This window comes from Pleurodeles waltl, chromosome 7 (genome assembly GCF_031143425.1).
Source record: "Pleurodeles waltl isolate 20211129_DDA chromosome 7, aPleWal1.hap1.20221129, whole genome shotgun sequence".
NCBI classification, from domain to species: domain Eukaryota; kingdom Metazoa; phylum Chordata; class Amphibia; order Caudata; family Salamandridae; genus Pleurodeles; species Pleurodeles waltl.
The window spans coordinates 68223451-68244003 of record NC_090446.1 but is presented as its reverse complement, the minus strand read 5'-3'; the positions used below and the strand labels follow the sequence as shown (position 1 = coordinate 68244003).

Below are 20553 nucleotides of genomic sequence, written 5' to 3'. Positions count from 1 at the left end.
GAGGCTTAGAGATACAAATTCATCAGTCCAATCGTCATTGACTACATATGCCCATTCTGGACCGGAGTATCTCCTGTTTGGTATCCTTTTCCTTTTCAATTTTGCTTCTCTTTTCGATTCTGCCTCACTGGTACTTTCCTCTTTGGCCAAGTCTTTCCCTTCACTTGAGGATGGTACCACGACAGACACTTCCTTTCTTTTCTCTTTCACTTTTGGCCTTCCTCCGTCGTTCAAACTTTCTTCAGTCCTTTGTTTTACTGGTGATATACTTAATCTCCTCTTTGCACCGTGTCCATTTGATGGACCTGCGATCTTTTCTGTGGAAGCTTGAACTTTTTCGTTCTGTTCTGCCTTGTCCCCTCCTTCTGGGGAATCAATCACGTTCTCTTTTTCTTTTTCTGTAACGTCTGCTTCTGGGAAAGCCCTCCTCTGATCAGGCTCTCCTGCTTTTTCACCCCTTTCGAGCCCTTCGCCACCGTTACTTTCGTCAGGCTCTTTATCACTTTCAGCTGCTTCAGGTTCTTTGTCACCTTCAGCTGCTTCAGGCTCTTTGCTACCCTCAGCTGCTTCAGGCTCTTTGTCACCTTCAGCTGCTTCGTCGCTGTCTGAACTTTCTCCTTGGTCTTCCCCAAGTGAGTTAGTCTCTTCGTTCTCAGAGAATATCTCTCTCTCTCCTGTTTCTGCCTGTTCGCTTTCAGTTCGGTTTTGTTCTGTCTCAGCACTCAGCACTGTTTTATCAGGCACTGGCAGTTTCAGCGCTTCAACTTCCTCATCTGTGGGACACAACACCTTCTTTGTGTGACTGGCGTGAATCCAGTTGGGAACTCCCGCACACTTCACAGCGGTAGTTGTCGTCAGGATCACTTGGAAAGGGCCTTTCCAACGGGGTTCCAGACACGACTTCCTCACGTGCTTCTTTACCACGACCCAGTCACCTGCTTTCAGTGCGTGTCCTGGACCTTGTATCGGTGGCAAGGTGGTTGCTTCCACCTGGTGAGAGAAAGAGCGAACCACATCAGCCAGACCTTTGCAGTAGTCTAACACCATATCATCTGTAATATTCAAAAGCGCGTTTGCGGGAACTGCAGGAAGTCTCATGGCCCTGCCCATGAGGATTTCGTGCGGGGACAATCCAGTTTTTCTATCAGGGGTGTTTCTCATTGACATTAGCGCCAAGGGCAATGCGTCAGGCCATTTCAAATTTGTCGATGCACATATTTTCGCCATTCTTGATTTCAGTGTACCATTCATCTGCTCCACCAGTCCTGATGCTTCAGGGCGATAGCTACAATGCAGTTTTTGCTCAATGTTCAGCGCTTCGCAAAGTAACTTTATCACCTCGTTATTGAAGTGACTTCCCCTATCTGATTCTAAAGAGATCGGGAATCCGAAACGTGGTATCAACTCTCTCAACAATAGCTTTGCAACTGTAAGGCTGTCATTTCTACGTGTGGGGTATGCCTCAATCCAGTGACTAAAAATGCACACAATCACCAACACATACTTCAAACCTCCATGCACAGGCATCTCAATGAAGTCCATCTGCATTCGACTAAATGGGCCACTTGCTCTACCAATGTGGCTCGCGTTCACAACCGTTCCCTTTCCTGGGTTCATCTGCTGGCAAGTGACACATCGATGGCAAACTGCTTCTGCAGCTTGACGAAATCTGGGGTTAAACCAATCAGTTTTGAACAATCTTATCATGGCATCTCTCCCTAGGTGAGCTTGCCCATGATAGAACCGCGCAAGCTGTGATAAGAGACTGTTTGGCAAAACAAATTTTCCCTCATTTGAAACCCATAACTCGTCTGGTCTCTTTATACACTGTGATTTAATCCAGGAATCTCTTTCGTCCTCCCTGACGTTATTCTGTAATGCTTTTAATTCATCTATTGTATCTACGACCTTTAAGGCAAATGCTTCAGCTGGTTCGAGTTCTGGTTCATTTATTGAATTCCATTCATCTTTGAGTAATATACAATTCAAGGCACAAAATCTTGCGACTTGATCCGCATATGCATTTCCCAGAGAAACATAGTCCTGTCCTTTTGTATGAGCACTACACTTTACCACTGCAACTTCGGCTGGCATTTGAATGGTGTGTAACAATTCCCTTATTCTCTCCCCGTTTTTCACTGGGGATCCTGAAGAAGTCAGGAAACCTCTCTGTGACCATAGTTGTCCAAAGTCGTGCACAATCCCAAACCCGTACTGACTATCAGTGTAAATGGTGACTTTCATCAATGCAGACAGTTGACATGCTCTTGTAAGGGCTACAAGTTCTGCTACTTGTGCAGAATAGACTCCTTGAAGCCAGCCCGCTTCCAAAACACCTGTTACAGTACATACAGCATATCCTGCTTTCAAAATTCCCATCCCATCTCTTAGACATGAACCATCAACAAAAACAATTTGGTCATTTTCATCGAGCTTAGTATCCTTAATGTCAGGTCGAGGTTTTGTGCAAAATTCAGTCGCCTGAAGGCAGTCATGCTCGACGTCTTCAGCGTTCTCAATTTCAGCATTTTCACCAGGAAGCAAGGTTGCTGGATTCAATGTAGTGCACCTTTTCAGCTGCACGTTCGGTGAGCCCAGAATTACCGTTTCATACCTTGTGAGTCTTGCTCCGGTCATGTGTTGCGTTCGGGAGCGGGTCAAAAGTATCTCAACTGAGTGAGGGACCATGACTGTTACTGGGTGTCCCATCACTCTGAGTGAGGCTGATACCAACTCCTGCTACGGCGCGCAAACACCCTGGGAGTGCTGCTGCGACCGGATCCAAAGTAGCTGAAAAATACGCTACTGGTCTGTTTATGCCACCATGGGCTTGAGTCAAGACAGACAAAGAACATGCATCACGTTCATGACAAAACAATGTGAAAGGCTTTGTGTAATCAGGCATACCTAAAGCTGGAGCCCTGCACATGCATTCTTTCAATTCAATAAAAGCATCCATCTCATCTCCTTTCAGCTCAATTTGATCCAATGCATCCTTCTGGGTCAGTTTCAGTAAAGGCTTCGCTAGAGTCGAGAAGTTGGGAATCCACTGGCGACAGTAGCCCACCATTCCCAAAAACTTCCTCACCTCCCTCCTTGTCTTGGGTGGACTCATTTGAAGTACACTTGTTATTCTTTCCTTCATTATTCTCCGTGACCCTTTCTCTATTTGGTGACCCAAGTATTTCACTTTCTTCTGACAGAACTGCAATTTGGAAGGAGACACCTTGTGTCCATTCCTTCCTAAATGGTTCAACAGAGCAATGGTATCGGCTGTGCAGCCACTTTCTGTCTTTGATGCAACCAGTAAGTCATCAATGTACTATACTAGGGTTGACTCGAACGGAAATTCTAATGCTTCCAAATCTTTCTTTAAAATCTGATTGAAGATGGACGGTGACTCAGAGAACCCTTGAGGAATTCGACACCAACTGTACACTCTGTCTAAGAATTTGAAACAAAAGAGAAATTGGCTGTCCTCATGAAGAGGCACAGAAAAAAATGCTTGTGACAAGTCGATGACTGAGAACCATTCGGCATCGCAAGGGACTTGAAACATTATCACAGCTGGATTTGGTACGACAGGGCAACACTTGACTATGATGTCATTTATTTTCCTCAAGTCCTGCACAATTCGGACCTTTCCACTTGGCTTTATTAGTCCCATGATTGGTGAATTACATGGACTGCTTAACACTTCTTTCAGTACTCCCTGTTTTACAAATTCGTCAATGAGTTGGGCAACTTTCATGAGGGTGTCTTGTGCCATGTGGTATTGTGGGGTCTGGGGAAAGGTTGCATTGGGCTTTACAGTCACTTTCACTGGTTCCACTCCTTTCATCAATCCCACCTCTTTCCCTGTCATATCCCACACTTCCTTTCCGACTGTTTCCCGTAATTCAGCTGGAATATCTTCTTCAGTTATCATCGGGAAAAGACAAATCAGAGGATACTCTTCATCGACAGTTTCCATCTCCTCCCTCTCTACACTGTCCTCTTCTTCCCCATCACTGCTCGTCTGAATTTTTATTCCCTCGTTCGAACACATAATCGAACAACCCAATTTGCACAATAGGTCTCTCCCTAACAGTGCTATCGGGCTTGAGTCACATACCACAAACTGATGTACCCCTTGATAGTTACCGATGCTGACTGGTACCGGATCTGTTATTGGGTTCGTCAGGTGCCTGTTTGCTACTCCCACCACTTGAACTGTCCTCCCTGAGAGTGGCAAATTTGGTACTTCACTGCTCTTAACAGTTGAACGTGTGTCTCCTGTGTCAACCAAGAATGAAACTCGATGACCCATTACTCTTCCCTCTACGTACGGACCCTTTTGATCAACTTCCAAGGATGCTGCAAGCACACAATCTCCTTCTTCTTCTGAACTTTCACTCTCCCATACATTGTTTATTCCACTCTCACTGTGTAGTGGGAACTGTTGTACTGTGCCATTTGTACTCATTACCTGACCCGAGACCTGTGGAGGAACCATCACTTGCGGCTGACTCATTGGTGCCAAAGGTATTTGCATTTGCTGATTAGGTACCATGGGTAACTGCTGTTGCATTGGCTGCATCTGCGTCACCTGCATACGGGGCATCTGCATCTGCTGCGGCTGCATAGGTTGTAATCCCTGCAACTGATTTACAGTTTGAAAATTTGGGTTTGGACCTCTCATTTTCGGTCCCCTCATTGTCTGGAATGCATTGACATCATTGTTTTGCTGACCAACACCTGTACCTTCGTGCACCACCATCGGGCACTCGCGTTTCCAATGACCGACAATTCCGCACACGTGACACGGCATCACCTTCTTCATTGCCTGCACACCATTCACAACAGTGTTCAAATCCAGACCATTATTCACAAAACCTCCTCTGCCTCTGCCTCTCGCCTGTGGCTGAAACATCATATTTCCCTGCAACTGCGGCTGCGGTTGCGGTACCTGCTGTTGGAACCCTTGCATCCCTTGCAACCCTTGCAGACCTGTCTGGGCTGCTTTAAGTTGCATCATCATCACCTTCTCTTTCAACCTTTTCTGTTTCACTTCAATTTCGTTGCTACAGTATTTCGCATAATTCAACACCTCATCAATAGGTTTCGACTGCCAACAAATCAAATGCGACTTTATCATCTGACTTATCTCTGGTCTCAGCCCTTCCACAAATCTAAACACGAAATGAAGCATGTCCTTCGCCTCTATTGTCTCTGTGCCACTGTAGTTCTTAAACGCCTTCAACAACCTCTCATAGTAACTGTGAATCGACTCTTTAGCCTCTTGGGCAGTTCGATCTATCTTCTGCCAATCCACAGTTTTCGCGGCAACCTTCGTCTTCAAATGCTCAATCACCTTGTAGTACAAGCTCATCACCATAGGTTATGGTGCACCCGTATCCCTGTCTCTCTCTGGTTCACTTGTCGGCCAACCTACAGCTCTTTTGCAATCCTCCCACAAATCTGCTGGAACCACAATCTCAAAGAGGGTGTTCAGGTCTTCCCAGAGACATTTTGCAAGCTTCACAAACCTATCAGTCTGTTGATACCATTCAATCGGCTTCTCTCTCAGTTTGGGAAAATCATCCGTAAATGACTGAATGTCGCTTCTGTGCCATGGTACATGTATTAATTTTCCCCCTGCTGTCTCCCTCATTGGTAACATGGTTACTGCCTCGCTACTCTGTGGTCTTTTCTCGTTGAGCTCTGTAGCACTGTCCCTCCTCTTTTCCTTTCTCTTTACCCATCTGCTTTCCCATTTGTCTAAGCACCTCCACACTTGTGCACTCTGCAGCAATTCTCTAAGGTGCGCCTTCATACCTGCTGACCTCATGTGTTCAAAATCTGTGGTCCCGAAATCCAACCTATAGCTCCTGCTCAAGTGTTTTGTCTTGTCTATATCAACCCCGTTTTTGTCAGCTATTTCCTGCAAGCTTTTATGTACCTTATTCACTTCCTTCGTAATCCTGGGACATAGATACCTCAGCTCTTCTTCCGAGTAGGACTCTAACCTATTCACACCCACAGTCCCTTCCACCAATTCTTGTGCTTCCATGTTCAACCTGACCCTATTCAGATAGTCTTCTCCCTTCCCACTGGCTGAGCTTTGTGTGGAATTCAGACTGTTGAACCACTGTGTCAGCTGTTGCGCATTCAACCCCATAAGTGTAGCATTCACATCGACTGCCATTGATGGTTGCGGCAACTTTTCAGTATTCGATGACAGCGGTATCATCAGTGGGGGACTCGACCTCACCAGTGTTGACTGAGCACATATGGGACTAAACTCCATCAAAGACCCAGACCCAGTTGGCTGAGCCGCTATCGGAGTTATCCCTGGAGTGTTTTCTATGCACCTCCTTTCTGTCCCATTCTGCAGCATTGATCCCTGACCGCTCATACCTAAGTTGGGCTGACTGTACAGAGGTACTGGTGGACCTACAGTAATGGGTAGCGATATCGCATCTGGGTTTTGTCCATTTCCCATGTTCTGAGGCATGTTCATTCCCACACTATGGGTCATCATTGCCGGCATGCCCATTTGACTCCCCGTCATCTGAGCATGTGCGTTTCCCCCCTGCATCTGCTTTTGAGGCATCAGAAACTGAGTTGATTCGGCTTGTACCAATGTCGGGTTGTGACCATTCTGTACTCCCCTTACGGTTGGATCTAGAATCATTCCTGCACTGTTGTCATTGCTATAGTATCCTGGGATCTGCGGCTGATAATTTTCTGCTGGTTTCAACATAGGCACATCTGGATATATTCTCCTAACCTGCGGTATCTGCGGGGTGAACAGTAGACTCGGGTCCTTAGATCCCGATGATGCTCCTGAACTCTGACTTTCACCGTTCTGTACCGATGCCGGAGGGGCAGAACTGGTACTTGGACCTTGTCCACTCTCTGCATAAGGTGGTGGACGGTCGTTCAGCAATTGCATGATTAACTCCTCATCCTCTAACTCCTCTTCCCTTCTCAACTTTTCCTCGTCCTCTCTATCCTTGGAACACCTCCTGTTTGTCTTACAGGTAGCTTTCTTACCTGTCTCCTCTTCTTCCTTAGTAATTGCGGAAAACAATTTTATCCCCTGCAGTACATCTGACCTCCACACCTTCTGTGCATTATCCCACCTAGCGTCCGTTAGTGTCTTTTCTACCTTTCTTATCCTGCTCTCGAACTTATTTTGCTGCTGCTGTCTAGCCATCAGTTCCCAAATTGCTAGAGCCTCAAACTGTGCTGGCCTTGGAGGTACTTTCATGTCGTACATCGTAAATCTCAAATTCTCTAGTATCCTTATATTGAATGTCCCATGGATCGGGAACGCTACGCTCCCATGCTTCTCTGTCAGCTTGTGCCATTGCTTTAGCCAAAGGCACGGAGCTACCCCTTTTTCCTCCATTACAATGTAAGCTGGTGTACCTTCGGGTGGCGTCTCTTCTCCTACGCTCGCTTTAATGTAAGACTCCCCCTTCATCGCACTCCTTAATGCTTTAAAAAATTTCATTTTTCTCGTCTTTTATTTCACAAAATTTGTAATCAATAGGTGACTTTAATTCCCGGAATACTCTTCGCTTGCCTTTCCCCTTCCAATCGAGCCCCACGGACTGCGTCCAATCCGTGCGCGACCCTTCTTTGCAACCAACCTATCCCAGCGCGGCTCCTAGTGACGTCACACTCACACACACTGCGGCTGACAAAGCCTCGCGGCTAGTCCTCCTTCACTCAGCTCCTCTCGAAACAACTTCTTGCATGTATCGCGAGCTACCAAAAAATAAAACAGATCTGTCGGTTTACTACAGGAAGGGTAACACAATCGCTTCAGGACCTTAGGGATTTTTCACTAGCCTCGGCAGTTATTCCATCTTTCTCGGTCCCCACGTTCGCAAGCAAATCTGACCCGCAGACCTACTCTCAACTTGTCAATGATCTATTCTAGTGCACTTAGAATTTTGTCAAAGCCCGAAGTCGAAGTTCCTTTCACTCCCTTAACACACGTACCGACTCGTTGACCACGCCCGATCAACCTACTAAACCGCCCAGACCACAACATAAATCAACATACTCCGGAGTCTCTTGACCTCGCAGGGCCTGTCTCAACAACAACAAACACGTGGACCTTTTTATGCACAAAGCGCCACACGCACATGAAGTTCGACGACTTCCCTACTCTCACACTCGGAGTCGCACTTCCGCTATTTCTATGAAGTTCGACGACTTCCCTACTTCTACACTGGGAGTCGCACCTCCGCTATCCTCTAAAAAAAAAAAAAAAAAAAAAATCCTTGCAACCTTTTCACCCAATCTGCGGCAATAAGCTGTGCAAGCGCAAAACCCTAATTTCACTCATACCATCACTAGTACCGCCAACGCTGATTCCACACCTCCATTCTCTTCATTCGCAAGCTCCGAGATCCCGGGAAAGTCGCGGTGGACCTAGCCCATCATCATTCTGTCAATCAGTTTTATCCAAGAAAAATCTAATTCAACTTCTCGAGTGGTATCTCAAAAGTCGAAACCGTTAATTCAACACCATGTACTTTAAGAATACGGGGTCCCAAAAGGCGTAACCGTCCTCTGCTACCATCTACTGATAGAGCGTTCCGTACTAATAATTTACCTGTATTTGGACGCTCTTTTAGGCCGATGAATCTTTTGGCTAAGTGGGACCCACGACACCCTTAATCAGTCAATTTCATTAAATCAATAATCAATAACGAACATAAGCAATACCTTGATCAACATAACACTTAACAATTAATCCAGAATACATTTCGACGAACCCTGACCTTTCAGTCAGGAATAACCACACCAGTTTATTCAAAGTTAGTGAATTTTATTTCCCTATATTAACAAAGCTAGCACAATATAAACGTGTCTCAACACCAAATGATAAACATAAATGAACATTAATAGCTGTCCATAGCGGCGAAACAAATGCAATCTATGCAGCATTTGAATAACAAGGCATTCGATAATAGCAATGCAAATCACTAGTACTATAATCTGTAACGAACTAATTGCATACATTTAGTCAGCATAACAAGGTCTCAAATTGCATCGTGCAACAGAAGGAATCCTCATCTAACCTCAAATTAGCATCGGCATGTGGGACTTCATGCAAAAACAATTTAGCAACATTAATTTGGAAAAACTCCTAACTAGGGATCTTGTCAAAAATCAGCAGTTGGTTACCTAAAAGAAACACAATGCAATTGTACAATTTCCTTTCATATTTACCAATTACGATCAGCATTCAAGGAAGTCTTCGTCTCACAGGTACCGTTTCTCGATCAGCATGGGACGGGGCAAAGGGGCAGGGGTGGACGGGGCAATTGCCTCACGGCGGCAAGGAAAAACTACTACTTCATGCAAAGGGATCAAAGTTAAAGTCTCTAGGGCAAGAATCATTTAAAGTCTCTTTCTCTCGATTAGAGAAAGCATCAAAGTCGCTTCCAAAATGGCGTCGCAGCATGATGGGCCATAACAGCTACGAAATGGCGCAATGTCGGGCAATAGCTGGTAATGGCTGGTAATGTCTGCAAAAAGGCTGCAATGGCTGGTAATGGCTACTTTCTTCTCGTGCACCTGGTTTTTATAGACAACAGTTCAAGTCCAGTAGGGTCTTCCATTGGAGGGTTCATAGGTTAGCTTCAAATTGTCCAATCAAAAACGACAGTTCTCAAGCTTTTACTTACGCATACATTATCCTTGGAGATGGGTACGCGAGTTGCAACATTTTATACCAATTAACTCACTTTCAGAGCTTCCATTGTCCGCACCTGCAGATCGACCTTGGAGCAAAGAGAAAAATGCCAAGCTGGCACGAAACTTTAAGATAAGCATGTGAACGATCTCAGTGGAAAAGTACAGCTTCAAGCAAAAATACACGTTTATTAGCACATTGGAAAAATACGAGCATCTAAACCGTGAGACCAGGCAACTAGGCCGAAGCCTCCACTAAAGTAATGCTAAGCTAAAGCATTTCAAGCAAGCAAATCATAGCACACGTTTACGATTATGTCGGATTAGTGCAATTCTAATACATCACGTTATATAAAGCACGCTTATAAATGTTGGCAAACTACTCTAAGGGCACATTTTGTCCCCGTACAATCTTTATTAGTTCGGTTAAAGTCACACATGATTATTTCAACACTACGTTTAAGCGCTAATAAATGTAAAACCTTCATTTCTGCTTCATCAGTAGCTGTTTGTATAAGTTCTATTCACTTTTAAAAAAAATATGACTACTATAGGTTGCATCTAGGAGGATGGAAAAACATCACCCACTATCACCTTTAAAACATTGGTTAGGACGGAGCTGAAGGTCAATATTCACCTTATAAATATCCTACGGGAGTTGTCTGGGCCCTGGGGCTTTACCAGAATGGCTCCTATTTCTAGCAGTGCACACATTAGCCTGCTCAAAAGAGATAGAATGAGCATTAATATCTAGAATGGGACCAACATCTGGTGTTACAAAGCTAGGCCCCTGGGACTAAACATAGATGCTACTCAAGTTATTCACATAAAACCAAGGCAGAGAACAAGGCATCAACAGTTGGCGCTATAGATTCCCTTAAAGATGCAGAATTAAGAGTTTCCAAAATGTAGTCTTATCTTTAATCTCACTGGTTGGTCTTACACTCCCCCAGACTTCTTCCCTAAAATTGGCTTCCTAGCTTGGAGTCCTATTTTATACTTGAATCTACATTTTTGTACTGCTTGAGTGTAACGGAGCCTTTACATTTTCATCTTCTTATGCATAGGCCCAATAAAGTCAACCATGATGTTTACTCTTATTTTCAGTCATAGTACTCACCAGCAAAGCCTTAGTTGCACCGAGAATGCCATCCAAGGAGAACCTAACACCGGTATATCTTGCATTCTCCTATAAACACGTGATAAAAGCTTTATAATTTCCTCCTAATAAAAGCAGACAAGAACTCTGAAAGTATTAATCCCACTCCATTTGATCCTCACTTCATTATTTCGAACAGCCTCCGTGTCATCTACTGTATCAAATACTTTTGGTGTACGTGAACCAACAAACATCCCCATTACAATAGGATTAAGGTCACTTGCACAATTAGAAATAAGTCTTGAAAGGATCAATCTGAATAGAATGTCCTTGCTTCTAAAATGCTGCTAGGGCTGCAACAGAGCCAATGCAAACTCAGGAGCGCAGGCAGATAAATTTGAAAGGCCAATAGAGCTGGTCCGGAGTCAGCCTAAAGTCAGGAGAACAGGTTGGCTCTATTTTAAGGCTTGTAGGTTTCGGGAGAAGCGTGAAATGGGCAAGCAGGGCTTTATTGTCTGATACATTGATAAAGTGGTAGTTAGTCTGTCAAACGTCTGTGCTTCAGTGTGTAGAACTAAGTGATACCAGCCTCTGCTTGCAGAGTCAATTCTCATGTTGAATTAAATGCGCACTAGGGTTATTCGATAACTTTTTTATATGAACAGTAGGTAGGAACAAATTGCTTATCCTTTTTCAGAAGCATCCCAGACCTACCACTGATTGTTTTAATTTCCTCTATCTTGAGCATATAGGACCTGATTACAACTTTGGAGGAAGGTGTTAATCGGTCCCAAATGTGACGGATATACCACCAGCCGTATTACGAGTCCATTATATCCTATGGAACTCGTAATACGGCTGGTGGTATATCCGTCACATTTGGGACAGATTAATACCTCCTCCAAAGTTGTAATCAGGCCCATAATCTAGTCACACAGAATGGTGAGTGGACTTTCACAGAATTCTGAGCAAGAGGTCGCAAATGGCAGGGGGCATCAAGTGAAGGGGATGCTGACATGCAGTGTTTAATTTGTAAATAAAAAAGTGCCGGTGCTCAAAGCCATCCTCAAACACGTGGCTGCTGCAATTAAATGTGTGAACAAGGAATACTCAGGAAAAGTAATGCTGAGGCCATCTCGGGCCTCTTCAATCCATAAAAACCCACTCCCTGCCCCTTCAGCTCACTCTTGCAGCTTTCTGCTTTCTCCCTTTGTGACGCTTTTTCATTTTTCCCTTCATCCGTCTTTCCCATGTGTGTCTTTTGCTTGCAGCAAATGCTTGAGGCACAAGAATAAGCCTCGGTCCTCAAAAATAAGTGCTGGTGCTCAGCACTGGAAACAACAAGCACAAATTAAGCACTGCTGACATGGCTTGGGTTTGCACCTTCAAGCAATTTTAGTACCCCACTACAAAATATGATGGGCTTTTATGACATCTTAGCAAGCAAGGTGAACAGAATCCCAGTTATCCTTTGACAATACAGCTCAAAAGCACTTGGTGCAACCCAGGAGCTGAAAGTATTGTTTGTAAACACAAAGCATATGCCCAGGCGAGGTCCAAGGCTTACTGACCAATAGAATTTAAGCTACACCTTACTAATACAGCGCCCAACAAGGCTGAAACCCATCTGGAGTTGCTTTTCCTTCCATTTATAACTGAGGTGACAAAGCTGTTTGGATTGACCAAGACGGGTCTGTCATGTGATGCTGATTCAGTATGATTGGTCTCTATCTGCATTGGCCCACAAAACAAAAAGGGACAGACCAGTGACTTGTTGTTGCTTTTGTCATTGAGATACCTGGAGTGCAACAAAAGGCCCCCGACTTGATTTTGCTTTCCATGTGCCATGGGACTCAAGCTGCACCTCTCTGAAGAGGACCTACAAGGCTGAACCGAGGCTGCTTGTGTTTTAATTCAGAAGGGACCTTGCCTGGCAGCTGCACTGCTCTTCCTTCATTGGAGCAGGACTGATGCTCACTAGCATATGGTTGCTCCCTGTCTAGAGAGGCACGGCGGGCAAAAACATAATGAATGAATGCATTCTACAGTAATTACTGACATCTAAGATTAATTCATGCATTCCACCAATCTCCTTTTTACATTTCTCTGGGCCAACCAAATGGCAGAACTTTAATGAAGAGAGAGCTTACATCGGTTATGTGGCCACTGATGCAATGTCGTATGATGGTGAATATGAACCTAGATACTCTCCTCAAAAGGAAACCAACGGGTTGAGAAACATGAAGTTCCTTTTCTTTACCTTAAGGCAGAATCTTGTGCAGATTTTTAATTCTTTGCTGCAGTCAGACTCAGTTTGAACGCTGGTGAGAATTCCCCATGGCATCATTCATTGGAAACTGGTGGTTGACGATTTACAGGTCCATGCAGAATGTTCCACTGTGGCTCCTCCCATGCCCTCTCCCATCCACTCTACCCTCTGTTAGTTGGTGAAAATGTAGTACTACAGAGGTAAGTGCTTTACTTCACGCAGAAGAAAAGACTAGCTTTGGGTAATTGAGCACGGTGTATTCACAAACTTGAGTATGGGTGAAAACCAGCTTGTAGGTCACAGTGCAATCTACACAGTCATGGTGGATTACCACAACTCCCTCTGTTTCCTCCTTTCATCTTATGTGAAGGATGCTAAGGCTTTGTGATAGAATATTGTTAAAAAAATATGGCTGACGTCCACAGTGAGAATGCATGAAACCCTGTAATCCTGCCCTAGGCCAGGGCAGGGTCCATCACAAAGGCAACGAGAACTCACTACCGGGAAACATCTTCATTGGAAAACTCTGCCTTACGTGAAGTAAGTGGCATTAAAAGGCCTCGTGTTTTGCACTGCATTAATGTGTTATGATGTTCTAATAAAATATTCAGAATAAACATGTATGACTACGGATTAGATGGGGCCTGTACACTTGGGTGAAGGCCTCTGGTGGCTGTAGGTTTGTATTCTCACGTTTTGACAGACAATGCGTAGTTTACGAACAGCTACAACACACCCTAAGGTACACCTTTACCATGCTGTTGATAACATTATTACTGCACGCCTGCACAGCATCTATTTCAACAGAGTTGCAAAGCTAGCCAAAGGCATCTACCAGGGACCCGCTTTCTGGCCCTCACCTGGTGACCCTTCCCATGAAAGGGTCATCAGACGACAGACTCTTGTTGACTCTGTTGAAATCGCCCTGCAAAGTCCTTGGGAATGGCCAATCAGGGGCTTGGTCAATATTTACCAGCTCTTCCCCTCTTCCTGCCGCCTTCACCTCCTGCCTGGCCTGGTGTTTGCCCCTGTGGGCGAGTGTGGGAGTCTGGGCAGTATATCAGGGCCGGCTCCGGCCAGGGCTCAGTCTGGCTGCCTCTTCTGCCACCATGAAGGCCTGGGTACCGGGCATCCTTCCCTGCCTGCTGCTGCTAAACCTGCTCACCGGATCCGGAGCAACACCGTGAGTTTCCACTTTATAGCTCATCCTCTCATAAGCTTCCTCTTACATCTTCGTTTTTTTGGGCTCTGGTGTTTTATCCTCCAGTTTTCGGTTTGAAAACTTTGAACTTTCTCCTTTGGCACTGCTGAGTTTTCTCTACTGCCATTTTTCACATTTCTTACTTTGTCGTTTTGGGACTCTCCTGTGTCTCTGTCTCTTAGGATCTCTTGTCTGGATTCTTCTTTGCCTTTAGCCTGTGAATTCTGTTTTCTGTGGCACTTCCTTCTGGAAGCCTGGCTGACGTCCAGGAGACAAGGGAATGACTGAACAATGACAGTGATGACTCCAAAGGTGTGGCTTGGGCTGGGTGCTCTGGTGATGGAGTGGATAGAAAGTGTGTAGTGTACCGGCAGCTGTAGATTGTACGCAGGGGTGGATTTCGGTGATTTTGTGTTGAGTGTGGCAATTCATAGCCCTCTGGTTGTCCTTGTTCTTCACTGGGTATCGCTGTCCACAAATCAGAATAAGACACTGATTTCTGGTGAGCTAACAACGTGCTGGCCACAGTGGCGTTCGGGGACTGAGCAGAAACCTAACAGCAGCAGCAAAGGTACAATGGAAGAATGAGCCGTGATGGGGTTAGGGAGACAGAGAGGTTTACACAGCTATTGTGGATTTAGGTGTAGGACAATGTTGTCCATGTGGTCCCTGGTGGTGGATGCACCTGGTGCTATTGTATGACTGGTATTGTGATGCAGGGATTTTACTGAGGGTGACTGTGTGATGCTGGTGTTTATCTACCTTTTGGCTGGAGTATGTTGGTATATTGCAGAGCCTCTAAGCTGGTGGCTTCATGTGGTAGAATGAACACCCAGATTGTGGTATACTAGCGTGTTAAGAGCAGTATGTTGGCAGTGGCTGTGAAGCATGTGTGTTGGACCATGGGCGAGCACTGATATGTGCACCTGCAAGGATGACACATTGGGGAAGAGGTGCTGCAGGAGGCAGATGACGCGCAGGCACTGGATGGGGAGTAGGTTAATGTGCCGAGTGTGAAAGTATTGAAAGAAACACAAAGGAGAGATGGGTTGTTGGATGGAGATGATCTGTTGCTCATGGGAAGAAGGTGCCAATATTGTTAGGGGTGTGTCTTGTTGTGTTGATGTAGTAAGATGGCGTATTTTACATGCATTTGATATGGTGCACATATGGGAGTTCTCTTATTGTTTCTTGGTGTTTGGCTGTGGTGGTGAGACGAGTGCCTGCTTGCCATGCTTTGTAACTACAAACACAAGATTGAAGACCTATTTTCTTGTGTTTTGGGGTGTGGGGTGGGGTGTCAGCAGGTGGTGGTGTGGGTTAAAACAAGGTCTAACTGGGGAAGAAAATAGGCCCGAAACCAAAACAAAGGTGCCCCCCCATTAGTGAATTGGATAGCTTAAAAGTGGCCCATGTTTGCAAACTGTGGCAGTTTTGAACTTAAAAGCCATGCTGTATAAGTGTTATGCAAGGTATGAAAGACTGCATGGGGTTGAACTTGCTGCAGGCAATGTCACTTTTAATAGCAAAGGAAAATAACAGTCAACGCTTACCCAGCAGGCCATTAAACAGGGCCAAACATGGCTCACACACGGACCTATAACACCAGCCCATTGGATGCTGCCTGATTGCCCTATGGCCAGCTCGGACCTGGGTTATATTGTTTTTTGATGGTTGTGCAGATGGGGCTGCTGATGTGGTTCCTTTGGGGAGTGATAGATGTCAGGTCCCATTGTTGTGACTGTAGGGGGTTGATATAGTGCCTGGGTTCATGGTCATGGCATCTGAGCCTTTGTCTGTTTCATAGACAACTGGACATGTGTATGAGGGTTAGTAGCTTGGTAGGTAGGGAGCAGCTGTTGCAACACTTTATAGAAAGGTAGAACACATCTGATGAGTTGACGTGTGATGAGCAGTGTGAGTGTATGGCTAGGACCCGAAGAGATGAAGGAATGTGGCAAGCATAGGATGTGTAGAGCTTGTGAGGTGTGATAGATGGCTTCCCGTGTAGCTGGGACACGTGTGTTAGCACGTATGAGCATTTGCTAGACTGATTGTGATAAGGCAGTGGTTGAGGGTGTGCTGCGCTGACTTATGTATGAAGGCAGTTTTGAGCATGTACTCTGTTGATAATGTGTGGTAGGTTGTGTGATCATATTCTGGTCTAAATAGGGTATCACCAGGTACTTGTGTGTATGGCCGGCTGAATTAGGTATGATAGGGTGGAAAGGGTGTTTTTGGCATAATGGGGCATTATTAGGTGGATGAGTGTCTGCTGAGAAGAAAATGGTGTGATTGGTTGTATCAGAGTATGGTGGGCATATTGTGGTTTTCTACAAGCATGCAACACAACATTTTCTGGGGTTTGGTGGACAGTTGTGCAGTCACTATAGTCTCTATAGTCCTTGCCATACATTGCAGTCTTCAAGCGCTGTAGGAAAGTACCATCTTGCCTGGCATGTTACCCCCATATTTCACTGTATACATGTTGTTTTAGTCTATGTGTCACTGGGACCCTGCCAGGCAGGGCCCCAGTGCTCATAAGTATGTGCCCTGTATGTGTTCCCTGTGTGATGACTAATTGTCTCACTGAGGCTCTGCTAACCAGAACGTCAGTGGTTATGCTCACTCTGCTTTCCAAATTTGTCACTAACAGGCTAGTGACTAAATTTACCAATTCACATTGGCATACTGGTACACCCATATAATTCCCTTGTATATGTTAATGAGGTACCAGGGTATTTCTTTTGCCACCCATAGGGAGCTCTGACAATTCTTAAACAGGCCTGCAACTGCAGCCTGCGTGAAATAATGTTCACGTTATTTCACAGTCATTTACCACTGCACATAAGTAACTTATAAGTCACCTATATGTCTAAGGTTCACCTGGTGAAGGTTGGGTGCAAAGTTACTTAGGGCCAGATGTAGCAAACACTTTGCGACTCGCAAACGGCGAAAATCGCCGTTTGCGAGTCGCAAATGCGTGTTTGCTATGTAGAAATGCATTTTGCGAGTCGGAACCGACTCGCAAAATGCATTTCCGAGTCGCAAATAGGAAGGGGTGTTCCCTTCCTATTTGCGAGTCGCAGTGGTATGCAATTCCAGTTGCGACCGCGTACGTGGTCGCAAATGGAGTCCCAGTTACCATCCACTTGAAGTGGATGGTAACCCACTCGCAAACGGGAAGGGGTCCCCATGGGACCCCTTCCCCTTTGTGACTGGACCCAAAATAATTTTTTTACAGCAGGCAGTGGTCCAAGGGACCACTACCTGCCCTGAAAAAATCCGAAACAAAAGGTTTCATTTTTTTTTTCTAAGTGCAGCTCGTTTTCCTTTAAGGAAAACGGGCTACACTTGGAAAAAAAAAACTGCTTTATTGAAAAGCAGTCCCCGACATGGAGGTCTGCTGTTCCCAGCAGGCCTCCATCCCCGGGAGTGCCCTGAGTCGCTATGGGGTCGCAAATTGCGACCCACTTCATTAATATTAATGAGGTGGGTCTTTGCGACCCCATAGCGACTCGCAGAAGGTGTCTGAGACACCTTTCTGCATAGCAAATTGCGACTTGCAATTTGCGAGTCGCACGGACTCGCAAATTGCAAGTCTCAATTTGCTTCTTTCCTACATCTGGCCCTTAGTGTGTGGGCACCCTGGCACTAGCCCAGGTGCCCCCACATCGTTCAGGGCAAATTCCCCGGACTTTGTGAGTGCGGGGACACCATTACACGCGTGCACTATACATAGGTCACTACCTATGCATAGCGTCACAATGGTAACTCCGAACATGGCCATGTAACATGTCTAAGATCATGGAATTGTCACCCCAATACCATTCTGGTATTGGGGTGACAATTCCATGATCCCCCGGGTCTCTAGCACAGAACCCGGGTACTGCCAAACTGCCTTTCCGGGGTCTCCACTGCAGCTGCTGCCAACCCCTCAGACAGGTTTCTGCCCTCCTGGGGTCCAGGCAGCCCTGGCCCAGGAAGGCAGAACAAAGGATTTCCTCTGAGAGAGGTTGTTACACCCTCTCCCTTTGGAAATAGTTGTGAAGGGCTGGAGCCGTAGCCTCCCCCAGCCTCTGGAAATGCTTTGATGGCCACAGATGGTGCCCATTTTTGCATAAGCCAGTCTACACCGGTTCAGGGATCCCCCAGCCCTGCTCTGGCACGAAACTGGACAAAGGAAAGGGGAGTGACCACTCCCCTGACCAGCACCTCCCAGGGGAGATGCCCAGAGCTCCTCCAGTATGTCCCGGACCTCTGCCATCTTGGAAACAGAGGTGTTGGGGGCACACTGGACTGCTCTGAGTGGCAAGTGCCAGCAGGTGACGTCAGAGGCTCCTTCTGATAGGCTCATACCTCTCTTGGTAGCCAATCCTCCTTCCTAGGTAGCCAAACTTCCTTTTCTGGCTATTTAGGGTCTCTGCTTTGAGGAATTCTTCAGATAACAAATGCAAGAGCTCACCAGAGTTCCTCTGCATCTCCCTCTTCACCTTCTACCAAAGGATCGACCGCTGACCGCTCAGGACGCCTGCAAAACCGCAACAAAGTAGCCAGACGACTACCAGCAACATTGTAGCGCCTCATCCTGCCGTCTTTCTCGACTGTTTCCAGGTGGTGCATGCTCTGGGGGTAGCCTGCCTTCACCCTGCACCAGAAGCTCTGAAGAAATCTCCTGTGGGTCAACGGAATCTTCCCCCTGCTAACGCAGGCACCAAAAGACTGCATCACTGATCCTCTGGGTCCCCTCTCATCCTTACGAGCGTGGTCCCTGGAACTCAGCAACTCTGTCCAAGTGACTCCCACAGTCCAGTGACTCTTCAGTCCAAGTTTTGTGAAGGTAAGTCCTTGCCTCCCCCGCTAGACTGCATTGCTGGGTACCGCGTGATTTGCAGCTGCTCCGGCTCCTGTGCACTCTTCCAGGATTTCCTTCATGCACAGCCAAGCCTGTGTCCCCGACACTCTATCCTGCAGTGCACAAACTTCTGAGTTGTCCTCCGGCGTCGTGGGACTCCCTTTTGTGACTTCGCATGGACTCCAGTTCACTTTTCTTCTAAGTGCCTGTTCAGGTACTTTTGCGTGTGCTGCCTGCTTCTGTGAGGGCTCCCTGAGTTGCTTGACAACCCCTCTGTCTCCTCCTCTAAGTGGTGATATCTTGGTCCCTCCTGGGCCACAGCAGCACCCAAAAACCTCTAACACAACCCTTGCAGCTAGCAAGGCTTGTTGGCAGTCTTTATGCGTGGGAATACCTCTGCAAGCTTCATTGTGACGTGAGATTTCCATATTCCAAAGGAGAAGTCCCTAGCTCTCTTCTTTCTTGCAGAACTCTAAGCTTCTTCCATCCAGTGGCAGCTTCCTTGCACTCTCAGCTGGTATTTCCTGGGCTCCTGCCCACTCTCGACACTGTTGCGACTATTGGACTTGGTCCCCTTGACTTACAGGTACTCAGGTCCGGAAATCCACTGTTGTTGCATTGCTGGTGTTTGTTCTTCCTGCAGAAACCCGCTATCACGACTTCTGTGCTCTCTGGGGGTAGTAGGTGCATTTTACACCTACCTTTCAGGGTCTTGGGGTGGGACATTTTTCTAACCCTCACTGTTTTCTTACAGTCCCAGCGACCCTCTACAAGTTCACATAGGTTTGGGGTCCATTCGTGGTTCGCATTCCACTTTTGGAGTATGTGGTTTGTGTTGCCCCTATACCTATGTGCTCCTACAGTATTGCAATCTTTTGTAATTCTACACTGTTTGCATTACTTTTCTTGCTATTACTTACCTAATTTTGGTTTGTGTACATATATCTTGTGTATATAACTTATCCTCATACTGAGGGTACTCACTGAGATACTTTTGGCATATTGTCATAAAAATAAAGTACCTTTATTTTTAGTAACTCTGTTTATTGTGTTTTATGATATTGTGCCTATGACACCAGTGGTAAAGTAGGAGCTTTACATGTCTCCTAGTTCAGCCCAAGCTACTTTGCCATAGCTACCTTCTATCAGCCTAAGCTGCTAGAAACACCTCTTCTACACTAATAAGGGATAACTGGACCTGGCACAAGGTGTATGTACCTCTGGTACCCACTACAAGCCAGGCCAGCCTCCTACGCAGTGCAGTATATTTAAAAAGTTGGACATGTGCTTTTAACTTTTATATGTCCCGGTAGGGAAAAACACTTAAATTAATTCTTCACAACTGCAAGGCTTGCCTCTCCCATGGGAAAATATTGGTTTAACATATTACATTTAATAAGTGATAACTTCAGTTGGGAGCAGGTAGGAGT

The 20553-nt window shown here is 45.9% G+C and overlaps 1 protein-coding gene across 1 annotated transcript in view; it reads left to right on the top strand.

Moving 5' to 3' along the window:
• The first annotated feature begins 14107 nt into the window (after nt 1-14107).
• LOC138303650 (alpha-2-macroglobulin-like) overlaps nt 14108-20553 on the top strand; it is a 219124-nt gene continuing 212678 nt past the window's right edge. The window contains 1 exon segment of the mRNA XM_069242953.1: nt 14108-14250. Coding sequence (XP_069099054.1) covers nt 14177-14250 — 74 coding nt within the window. The 5' untranslated portion in view covers nt 14108-14176.